Here is a 12,790-nt window from a genome sequence, read left to right as displayed (position 1 = left end):
TTTCTTAAATCAACCAAATTTGACCCAGAATCATCTCCTATCTGGGTTGTGTTGCTGTGTGTGGCTCTTGAAACCATTTGAAGCAATCTGTACATATTTTAGTCCACATTATGTTTTTAGCCATGCTAGCAGCCTGGCTCTATGGATGGCAATGTCAGTGGGATGGTCCACCACTGTTGTTAGATTAAAACATCTCAACAACTAATGGATGGATTGCCATGGTTTCACCAGACTTTTCCTCTAGCACAACAATGAGGTTAACATTTCTGTTTTTTAGTGAAATGTCTATAGGCAAGTGGTTTAGTAAAAACATTCATGTTCCCTTGACTTTCTATCTAGTGCCATCATAGGACAAAATGTAAATTTGTCCAATACTTTGGTTCATGACCAAATTCTTGCAAAATGACATTCCCATCAGCATCAGCTATACTTTGTGTTTAGTGCTAATTAGCAAATGTTAGAATGCTAACATGCTAAACTAAGATGATGGACATGGTAAACATTATACCTGTCACACATCAGCATGTTACCATTGTCATTGTGAGCATGTTAGCATTGTGATGTCTGCCTCAGAGAGCCACTAGCATGGCTGTAGCTCTTAGTCTTGTATTTGGTCAATCAAAAGTCTAACTTTTGGATGGATGGATCATGGATGTATAAAGAGAAATAGATACAGCATCGAAGGCGGGGCCCCGTTCATTCCTATGAAAGTTGCTCAGTGGTGCATGAAGCCAAAAAAGCCACTTCACGCTGTAAAGAAATTACCTGGATGAATGCATCTGCACCAGAGACTTACGCTGGCCGAGTCGACTAACTTCTGGTTTAGCCCTCCACTAACTTGAATGGAGATAAAATATTTAATCGTGCGGCTCTTCTAGATTTTCCAAATGTTATAAGACCAAATGGATCAAATTCTAATAGTGAAACGAGTCATTTCGCAGGGGTTGTGACGCTTCTTTCACAATGTAAGTGTATGGGAAAAAGTGGGCCACTGTGTATCATGTGACGGACCTGGAAGTTGTAATTACACGATTTGACCACTATGCCAAATTGGCTTCAAAGCCTGGCACACTTCCTGGGGGCTTGCCCTATACTTGAACTCCATTGGTTTAAGTGCAAAATGGAAACTACCGTAAAACTTCAATTAACAGCCCAGCCATTTGTTTCATTCACTGAACTCGACCTGCCTATATTTGGGACAGGCATCTGTATGGGACAGGCCTTTAATTCCTTTCACACAAAACTCGTGCTCAGCAAAGATGGGATATACTATCCAATTGTTTATTTTAAGCAGTATGAAAATTAGTTTTACAAAAATTGGGCTATCAAACAACATATAAATTTCGAATCATTCATTTGATCTAGCTCCAATAGACAGAACATCTAAGCCAACCTCACGCAGAGAGAGAGACAATGACAATATTCACAACTTGGATTAATTTTAATAGATTTTTACATTCAAAGAACTTTTATAACAAAAACAGACCCGGCATCTAATTCAGACCTGCGTTTTTTGTCAAAGCGGCCAGTAAAAGGGATCAGTGTCTAATTGACTCTGCTTTTAATTAAAGTTTTACGGTAACTGCTACAATATGTCACCAGTGATCAGCTGGGGTTTTAACATGAAGTAGGATCACCAAACAATGTTTGGTAACACTCATACTAAGCCTGCAGAGCAGACATATTTGGATTCAGCAGCACTGGTTGGTGGCACATATCAATGTTTCCTCCCTCTCTCCCTCTATAAACATGGATTTATTCACTGCTGTACCCTGATGAAGGAAGCCAAGTGACGTATTTTTTTATTTTCTACTTTGCTGCATGCATTAGCCAAAAATCAATAAAGGCTTCTGGATCTTGTTACATTTTTGGAATTCATGTCTCACCAGCTGCCCAGGTTTGTAAACATCTTCTCTCAGCTTGACACACTGCTGCTGAATATTTCCAGACATTGTTGGGAAAAACATCTGTTTGGCTCTCTACGTCTCCACAAATTGTTAACAATACATGAATATTCAAGGAACACAGGAATAGTTTATACTGCAATTATTCTGTTCTGTGTGTTGTTTTGACAACTCATTATTGGCTGCTAGAAATGTTGACAAAATGCATTAATTTAAGCTTGAGACTAATTTAGCTAATTTAAGCTTGAGATCACAAGCTAAGTGCCTAATATGTAAAAAAAAATGACAAAGAAATAATAATTTCCAAATTCACTTTTGTTATGCAAAAAACTAAAAGCCGATATTGACTATTGGCTCATTTTGACTTCTAAACCTCTTTTAACACAGACTTGCCTCTGAACACAGAGACAAAAAGCACATTGAGGCCTCACATTTCAAGACCCTTTATGCTACTGCATTTAACTGCATTTTGACTGATTCAGCACTCCTATTTTCTTTTTTTTTTTTTTTTTTTACTTCCCCTGTCTGTTATCAACAACAATATAAAGAATGGTGGATGCTGTTCCAGTTCACCAAGGTTGTAGGTACACAGCAACATTTGTTATTGTTTAGGTTATCTTTTTGTGGCATAAAGGTCCTCCTTAACTAGGGATGTCAGTAACTCTGGGAGTCAAGATATTTCAATCGAATAAAGATCCGGATATTTTGGAAAAACACCAATAAATATACTGAACAAATACTGGCTGTAAAAAGTCATCAAAGCTGGAACCTAAAATGCACCTAACCCTGTCTTTGTAGGCCAAAAGGGATTACTTCAATAATTTCTGTTTCAACCTTTATTCATCCAGGGAAGGCCTTGATTCTCGCTCTTACATATTTTTTCACCTGGGAGCTGCCCGGTACAATGATATTCTTACTGCTGTTGGCCATTGAGCAGCAGACTGGAGCTATCAGGGTAATAATGCTGTACTAAGGAATGCCTGGACAGCAGATGTCGAGGAAGAAGAAAGCATTTATTCCTTTGTTCAGTGGCTAGAATCAATGGATCACCGGCAAGAATATATGGAAGACTGAGGTTTTAGCCATACAAACATTTTTCAGATGCAGAGCTGCCCAAGATGTAGAAAAAGTCTCATTATCTGAGTTAAACCACAAGAAAACCTGTTAATCCTTAATGCCAAATTGTAATGGAAAAAATATAAGTGGCAGTACTTCATTTTCTCATTCATGACATGACATCATACCTCTTCCATTGCTATAATATAGTGCATTGTGGGACATATCAACACCTATCAACCCATACTCAAAAATCAAGTAATTTAGTATATTTATTGGCATTTTTTGTATATGTAATATAGTTAGTAAGTATGATATATGGTGGTTCATGTACATAATAATTACATATGTACTGTATACGTAACAAGTGACACAATATTATAATTATTCTAGATGGAGCATAATACATGTGCAATCAGGACGTAGCTTGTGGCTAAACTGCATTTCAATGAAGTGGCCAGATTGCTAGTCTTCATTTAATTCCCTGCCTGTTGCCTTTTTCATTGAGCTACACTAATGTTACTTTGCCAGAAAAAAAACTCTTTGGCTCCACCCATTAGGGTCCACCGCTGAGTCATTTCTGGCTGAGAGAAATGTTTGCAGAAGCTACACTCCAATCTGCCACTTATTCACTCTATTAATCTGTAGACTCCAGCCAGTGACACTCCAGTCTGCAGTCCACTCCTCTAACCTCTGGACTCTCACCGTCTCCCTCTTCAAATTCAAAACAATGAGAACAATTTTTCACTCTGAGGGCTTAAAAACACTTATAACAGGCTACTGATCTACTAGACTCACCTGCAATTGTATTTCTGTCCTGCTGGCTACACGATATCCAATAAGATGCAGTATAATTGGCTACCATTCATGTTGAATGGTCCCCATCCAAGGCGATATGATATCATTCACTGCCAAGTGAGTGATTCTTTATTCACACCCCAATAAGTGGTAATAAGATTGGCTGGCAGTGGTGCTGTATCCAATAAGTTATAATACAATTGGCTGTCAGGATTATATATTCATACTTAAATAAGTTGTGATATGATTGGGGTGCTGGTGGTTCTATATCCAATAAGATGTAATATGATTGGCTAGCAGTTGTGGATTCAATAAGGTCTAATGTGATTGGCTCATATGGATTCTGTATCCAATAAGGTTAAATATGACTGCCTTCCAGTGACTTTCAGACACTTTGTTCTCCAGAATCTGTTGCAGAGAGCTTGGCACTGCTGCAACTCCAGACAAAAGGCGAGTCAGTGAGCTTCCCAGCAGGTATTTCCCAGTCTACCTCTGCTTTGTGCCAGCAGCAGCAGTTTAGGAGGCTTAGCTCCCATCCATCTGCAAGCCCGCCAAAATATTTCTCTGTTTTTTCTGCAGTACAGCCAAGTTCTGCATTCTCTGTGAGAGAAGCTTCCAGAGTGGATTTTGTATTGTTGTGTGAAGGTGTACTTCTGGGGAAAATATTACTGGCCCAGCTGGGGGAACACAAAAGGAATTGTAAAACACTTCTTTTCATTAACCATATTGGCTGCAACAACTGGGGTAGCAGAGCAGGGATTTCTGAAACAACTTTACCTACTTTCAAGGTGCACGGAGAAGGGAAGAAGTCTGAAGAGGTCAAAACTCCAGCAACATTTGTAGAATGAAGAACAACTTTATTGTTAGACCAACACGTTTTGGGCTTGTGGCCTTCATCTGTCATGGATGACCCTGACGAAGGCCCAATTCCTTACAACAAGTGTTGCTGGAGTTTTGACCTCTTGCAACTACTAAGGTACTGTAATGAATTTTAATTATTGCCTGCTTATTGTACAATGTCTCCACAGTGACTTACAGGAGAGTCTCTGTGTACTATTTTAGTGTAGCAGATAAGGAATCCCCAAAAACACATTTGAGGCAGTAACTACACAGTGTCACCACACTTGTAAGCATGCTTTTAATTCCTTCAAAAATCTAGCTTTCTTTCAGTTGTTCCTTTGATTGTACTTGGACCAAATGAATAAAATGTTATGAATTTACACCAGTTGCATAATTAATTTATTTCATAACATTTGTAGAGAGCATGGCTCAAACATCTCCCACATCTCACTGTGACAAACAAAAATCAAATGACAAAAAAGGAAAAAGCACCAGGCGGATTGCATTAAACAGCACAGAATATGAATTCAGTAAATGCAGTGTTTCAGTTCAAAGGGCATCCTCTTAGCTCGTCCCTCGAGTCTGTCATTATGATAGGAGCTCTGAATGTATGAAATCTTTATTGTACAAGCACTGATGCTAAAGGCCATATACTATAAGCAAAGTAAGGGAACTATCGTTATTTACATTCAAGCATGAAGCCGCCTCTGTGCTGTTAACTGTGAGAGAAAGACACCAGGCATCTGATTCCTTTGTAAGCGGAGTGCAAACAGTAGGACATGTGGGTGGATGAATAACACCAGCTGTCTCCGATTACAAACAGGATACGTCAGCTGCTAACAGCAACTAAACATCCATTCAGTTTCAAAAATCAAAACAGTGAGGTAACTTTAAGCAGTTCTCCAGATTTCACATTCTGGGTTGTATTTGCTAAATGGTTCTGCCTGTTGATAAGTGGGAATTAAACTGTGCAGATGTGCATGCTAATTACATATTACACTAGTTATTTAATTAGAGCAGGGTTTTTCAAAGTGTGACACTGTGGCCCCCCCACCCCCCAGGGCAAATATCTGTATATGAATGGTAGAGGAGAGTGTCAGTGTTCCAGTACTATAAGAACCATGTGGATGGGACATTCTGAGTCTTACTTATGTCAAAAAAATATTGATAGGGCAACATGAAAAAAGTTAATATTAATGGATTTTAACCTCTCCTATTATTATTATTATTTGTCTTACTTCTATTTGGGGAATAATTATGATAATCAAATTTTAGAACTACAGTTCCCATAATTTGGGGGCTTTGGGAAATGTAAACAGGAAGTACTGTATAATGTAAGTCAGCGAGTTAGCTGTGGGCTACAACTTGAGCCCCATTTTTTTTTTTGCCTATATTTCTGTACAGTTTAAAAAATTGGCACCATTAAAAGTATGCCGAATAAGCTATCATGTGTTTCTGTTTGCAATGTACCCATGGATGTGGAGACAGTTAGCAGTGACTTTGAAGTGATGGTTCTCACACAAGCTCTGTAGTAGCATCTTTTTTCTATGATTTCTAAGTGGACTGATGGACATCAACCATGATGACATCCTCAGAAAGTGTAAGTTACACTGAATCCAAACATATCTATATCATGTCTGTGTGTTCAGATGTGACTGCGTTATGACTGCGAGAAGGAGTGCGATTCTAGATGCAAATTGCAGAAATCAGGCACTAAGGGTTTTAAAGTAACCATGAGCTGTGTGTCACAGCCACAGCTGATGCTGCAACTGCTGACTTTGTTGAAAAGTGGGCTAAATCATCAGGTCAAACTACAATAATTAACTTTCTGTTGTTTTCAGGACGTCGCATTGCACTTGTCCCTGTCACCTCACGCAGGGTCTTTGCCTCACGTCTCTCCCTCTGCATTCCCACTACAAGTCTCCCGCGATTAGTCGATTAATCTAACGACTAATTTATCGAAGATCATTTTTTATTACTTGCTTAATATAGCAATTAACTTACCCAAAATAAATATCAAAAACTTGTCTCATTAATATTTTAAATATTTTATTCTATTATCTTCACTTAAAAACAAACAAATGTAACAAGAAACAAAGTATGCACTGCAGGGCATTATTCTGCAACAAAAAATATATTATAATATTTGAAAGAATAAATTAATATATTACCCTAATTCTAGTAGGTTATTTCTTATGTTACCATTTTTAGTCTACTTAATTTTAGTGTTTACTCACAAACTACTTTAATCTGCTCACCTTTTCCCTTTAGTTCTCTATTCCCCTCCCTCACACGCACACCTACTCCTCCGGTCTCTGCACACACACATTGGCTTGCCCTACCTGGCTCTTTCTGTTTCTCTCTCCCCGTGTGTCTGCACTGTTGATTTTCTTCATCAGCATTGGTTTATAAAGGCACCCAAAAAACACAACTCCTGTTTTGGATTTTTTCACCTTTTTCACAACAGCAGGTAAGCCGTGTGTGGAGGAGGCTTGTTGTTAATGAGGTCGCCTATCGAATCGATCACAACCAACATGGCACTGAATGATATCGACACCAACATGTCCCCATTAACAGCTTTTACAAAACAACGGCATAAGTAGGCCTACATAAACAGGAGACTCTCTGTGTGTGTGTTTTTCTGCAGAGCATGTGCGACTGTCAATATACCGCATGGGAGGGGTAGAGCAAGGGGAGTTTTGTGGGCAAGGTTTTAATGCTGCAGTTTGTCCTCCGGGGAAATCCATGCTTTGACCAGGTGCAGCCATATTTCCGTATTAGTATACGTATTTGCTACTGGGAATATTTACATGCACAATTGTCTGTGGCCAGATTATGCTAATTGGCTTCATGTGATTATCACAATAAGGGTCCTCAAAAAGTAATTAATTTAGTCATTTGGCTAAAACAGACCTAACTCTAATCAAAGTGTTCAAATATGTCAAGAAGGTCACATAAGAGGCTGACCCTGATGATGCACTTGTGTACAAAAATAACAACATAATGGCAAGTTATTGTGGCAAAAGCCAACATCTGTATAGCATCTATTAAACTAATTTCATTCTGAACCACTCACCAGGATAATACAATGCACAATACAATGTTGTGTAAGCAAGTCAACAAAAGCAACAAGAAAAATATTAAATAACAGCAAAAGGGATGCTCACCTGTTACCTCTGGTCTCACCATGCCAAATCACTCTTTTACTAAACTGACCCAGCTATCAAATAAATCCACATTACCTCCAATTATTGTTTGAAAATAAATTACTACCAGCCATTTAAGCGAGTCTAAATTGGTTTTTGCATGTATACATCCATTATCTAAATGTGATTCAATATGGAAGTTTCATCCACAACCACAATCACTTGCTGAAAGGTCATCATATTTCTAATAATCATGTTATGATGCAAGTTCTTTGTTCCATGCTTTAAATAACTAAGCTGGGTTCAGGTATATCCTCTAATATAATAATAATTATGGTCATTTACTGAAACAAAGTTCACCAATATCAAGAGCAAAACAAGCTCAAAAATATGTTAGCTGAACCTGAGTGAGGTCTGGAATAAAGACTTATAAAGACTTTATCTTATATAGCAGACTGCCTGTTGATCAAATCACATAAACACATTTATGTAAATGAACAGTGTGTGTACAGTATATACAGTATAAAGGCTGATACTTGTAATGTCACCTCTGAATTTGAATCTTTCTCACCCATCTTCTTGTTTTTCAGCATCTAACCAGGATATACCCTGAGAATACTCGTCAAATGCTTTAAATTGCTTCTTCTTAAGCTTTGGGTCTGATGGGAACCTCTTTTATAGAAAGCAGTGATAAGCAGATGTCTGGGGAGGCGCTTGTCAAGGCTGATGTAGCAGAACAGCTTTTGAAAGCCTGTTTGAAGCATGGTCCTCTTTTGCAAAAAAGTGGAAATACTGTTGACCATTTTGGTGCTCTAACCCTTTTTTGGTCCTTGTTCGATAAAAACCTGAAAAGCTCTCTGCTATATCTGAAATATACAGAAATTTGTTGTTTCTGTTAGAGTAATATGGTTTATGTAATATTACATGGACACATAACCTCTCTACTCACCAAGCATGATGAGGGTGGTTGTCCCTTGTTCGTTTCCAGAAGGATAGGTGGCGTACTCGCAGACATAACGGCCTGCATCGGACATTCTTAGGTTAGAGATCCTAATGGATGGGTTCTCCAGACGGTTGTGGAGGAAGACCACTCGGTCCCTGAAGGACAAGTTGGGGAAACTCTGTCCGTAGGTAGGGTGGTATACAGCAATGTTGTCCCTTTGACCATCAATAGGTTCCCATATCCAAGATACCTGGCAAGGACAGAGTTTGTCAAAACCAGTGGTTATTGTTTGCCCAGTGTGGTTTATCCCTTTCATGTGTGCAGAAATCTAACTTTCAATTCAAAACCAGACTAATAAGATTCTTGAACAGTAGGCAGCTCATTCAAGAATGATCGTCTAATACAGGGGTTTTCAAAGACTGACATTGTGGGTCCCCCAGACAAAATCGAGACAACTGCAACCCCTCCAACCATGAAGCTTGGAGGGGTTGTAAATAAGGAAGTACAATTTTGCCATAGATTCAGTTACACTGAATCAAATAAGCTACTAGTAGTTCTTCTTTGCAGTGTATGCTTGAATGTACAGACAATTACAGACAATTACCACTGTCTTTGATGCTGTAGAAAACTCAAAAACGTATGGAGTGTCTTATTTTCTAGGATTTCTAAGCGCAATTATAGATGTTTATTTGCAACAGACTTTGGAGATAATGATTTCCTTAGAAACTGTAAGTCACACTGAATCCAAAAATGTTTGTTCAGATTTGACAGTTATGACTCTGAGAAGAAGGAGCGGGATTTTTAGTATAAATTGAGGCAATCGGACGCTAAGGGTTTTAAAGTACCTTAATTGCCTCCATGAGCTGTGTGTCACAGCCACTGCTGCAGGTCCAACTGTTGAATGTGGTGGTAAGTGAGCCAAATCAGCAGTGAAACTACAATAACTAACTTTCCATTGTTTTCCGAACACCAGTATGCTCCTGTCCCTTTTACCTCACATTTAATAAACTGTTTAAAAAAAATCATTGCAGCAGCAGTATATTATACACACACACACACACACATAGTACATACACATACCATATTTCTGACATTTCTCTGAAAAAGTATTGAAATTTGCAGTATTATATCATCCTTGAAAACTGAAATAATTTTGCTTATAGTAGTAAAATGTCAGACTCAATTAAAGATGTCTGAATAAGGTGTCAAGAATCTATTGCAAGACAAAAATCAAGGTCTCTTAGACTTGCAAATACTCTTTCGAGGATATGGTTGCCATTTTAAAGAACATAATTTGACAGAGATTCATCTTACAGGCTTTTCTTCTTTAGATTTGTGATATGTGAAAGATATTGATATCTATTATGACTGCATGAGACTCTACCACCAGGGAGAATAGTGTGATGTTATACCAAATTGATTTTCTTTTCTCTTCAGTTTTCAAAGTGACAGTGTTAAATACAAACTGCTGGCTCAGGTGGTAGACCAGGAAGGAGAGGGAATAAAGATCATCAATACACATTTAGCAAACATCTATAAAATTTATGACATCTATAGGAAAGGGAGAGAGAAAGCAGAGAGGGTAGAAGGTTGCGAAGAGAAAGACTGATTGTAACCCAGATGTCAGCACAAATTAGTGGATGAGACTCCCTCGTTAGCTGTAGATTTCAGAGAAAATATAGAGGGCAATTTAGCCCGTCTGCAATTTTAGTTTTTGTATGTGAACAAATTGCCTATTGATTCCATCCACAACTCAGAGGGGGACAGATCACACAGATAAAACTGAACTAGCAAACAGCGCATAGCCTTTTGGTTTAGTCTACTTGGTGTGTGACAGTGCATCAGAACAGTTCAGGTGGTGTCAAATAAGTTGTCATTTGGGTTTTGATTAAATAAATTGACTTCGAAATAGTCAGACGTTCTCATTTTTGTGTTGTGTGTGCTCACCCCTCTCCATCAGGTAAGATAAAGTTAAAATGAAATGAGCTGTGTGTGAAAATTGAAGCTAGACAGCTCAGTGTTGTTAGAGGGCACCTTAGGATAACCATTTCCCCTGTTCCCATGTTTGTGCTAAGCTAAGCTAAACTCGTCCAGGGCTAACTCTGTAATTGATCCTATCAATTTCCCCCTGCTGATCATCTAACCTCCAGAAGGCTAAAGGGGTCAGTATGCTTCAAACTAAGTGTTTGTCAGATTGTCAACAGCATCATAGTCGGCTAGATACAACATTGTAACTTTCCAACTGACAATCCAAAAAGCACCTGACTGGCCAGCTGTGCGTAGGCTCTTTTTTTCATTCTTTATACAATTACTCTGTCAATTTCCATGTGTGCGAACAAGTGCAACACAATGAATGCCTTTTGGAATGTGCGCAGTTATCCAATTTTAAAGCATACCTGGCCTTAACTGTTTCCCCCTGCTTCTATCCTATGCTAAGCTAAGCTGAACCTCAGATGAACAAAAATGACAATACAATGGAAACATGACATTTCTGTTTGTTTCATGTATTGATCTGAGGAAGGTTATAGTCTCTTCATCGATCCACACAGATCTGATGTTTCGTTTGCCGCTATTTTTTGTCTCTTCAGTGGAGGCTTCAGTGGACATTTAAATCACATGCTTCATCTACATCATGACAAAGTCTGTTTCCATCACACATTGTCACATGTTGCTTTCATCAATACACCAACCTTTTCCACTCAGGAAAGCATGAAAATATTTTTGCAATATTTAGACTTTTAATAAATTTCTGCCGTTTCCTTTCTGTTGTTTTTATGAAGGTGGATGGAAATGCACTTGTTTTCTATTTCTAAAATATGCACATACAGGTGTGAATAACACAGCTTAGGACTTAGTTGGACCTAGTGTAGCTATTTCCCCATGCTTCAAATGATCCGAGTATTGTTTTAACAAAGCAATACTTGTTGGCATGTCCGTGTTTTGTCTGCACAAGGAAAATGTTGTGGGGACAGATTGACATTTTTGACCTCCAAATAAACCGTCGTCTCCTTATCTCTTCCAGTGAATTCACTCCATTAGGCATAACTACTTTGTCAATCTTACTTTGACATGTTGAGCTTCAGTGCTTCCAAAGCTACTGAAAACACAATGTTGTGTTCCATCTTCCTACCTGTGTGAGTTTGGTTGGGCCTCCTCTATCGATGAATTCGCAGCGCAGATCAACAGACTCTGTGGGATACGCCTCCAGCTCCGCCTCGACTCGCACTTTCTGAGCCCTGATACCTGGAGACAGGCGAAAAGGAGACAGAGGGAGATTATGCATCATCCACAAAACCAATATTGTTTGAACCTAACATGTTTGTTTGTACTGAAACTAAAATAGGAACTTGAACAAACAGACTAAGAGGGAGAAGATTAAGAGAGAGAGAGAGAGAGAACGAACTCTGGTAATAATGGAGAATTAGTAGTAATAGTAGTAGTTGTTGTTGTAGTAGTAGTAGTAGTAGTTGTAGTAGTAGAAGTATTTCATTGAGACTCTGGTATTATTTAAATGAAATGGTTGTGAGTGATGTTTTTCCCTCCCACTCGTTTTGTTTTTGTCAGAAGGGAGGATGGACCCCATTAATGTGTTCTAGACAATTTAAAACAAGGTTATAGAGAAGCATGAGGGAAACAGACAAAGAAAAAGAAAGACAATAGGTGGAATTAAGTAAGAGACAGAGAAATAAAACAGACATTGAAGTTCATTCAAGAGAAAGAAAAAGAAATATGTGAATCATGAGCCTTTTGATATCAAGCCTCAGGCTTGATAGTCTTAGCCAACTTCCTTCAGCTAGGCGCTCCTCATTACAGTAAAGCTCGTCTACCAGGAGGCATCGCTAGGGGGCGAGCCTTTAGGAACACCACAGCAGCTCGAGTACTGCTTCTCTAATCTGTTTGAAATTCAGTGGAAGGCACCTGTAACTCTTTGCTTGAGCATTAAAAAACAGTGTTGAGAGAGCAGGACTGGTTAGACAGGCCAGCACAGGTTCACCAAAAACAAGCTGGGAAAGCTGCCCCGTCCATTCAAACTTAAACAGAGATGAAAGGAGGATGGTTAGAGCCAAGCACCGTCTCAACACCGTGGAGTACCTGCTGACCTG

At 38.8% G+C, this 12,790-nt stretch overlaps 1 protein-coding gene across 3 annotated transcripts in view; it reads right to left on the bottom strand.

Annotated features, from left to right (window-relative positions):
* The window catches only part of pvrl2l (PVR cell adhesion molecule related 2 like), a 283,769-nt gene that overhangs the window by 154,396 nt on the left and 116,583 nt on the right, over positions 1-12,790 (bottom strand). For all 3 annotated transcript variants that reach the window (XM_044171844.1, XM_044171846.1, XM_044171845.1), the window contains exons 2-3: positions 11,818-11,930; positions 8,694-8,937 (exon numbers count right to left, since the gene is read on the bottom strand). In XM_044171844.1, the coding sequence (XP_044027779.1) occupies positions 8,694-8,937; positions 11,818-11,930 (357 nt within the window). The remainder of the gene's footprint in view (positions 1-8,693; positions 8,938-11,817; positions 11,931-12,790) is intronic.

Source organism: Siniperca chuatsi, linkage group LG17, assembly GCF_020085105.1.
Source record: "Siniperca chuatsi isolate FFG_IHB_CAS linkage group LG17, ASM2008510v1, whole genome shotgun sequence".
In the NCBI taxonomy this organism is placed as follows: domain Eukaryota; kingdom Metazoa; phylum Chordata; class Actinopteri; order Centrarchiformes; family Sinipercidae; genus Siniperca; species Siniperca chuatsi.
The sequence above is the reverse complement of the archived record's forward strand: the minus strand, read 5'-3'. Positions and strand labels throughout refer to the sequence as shown.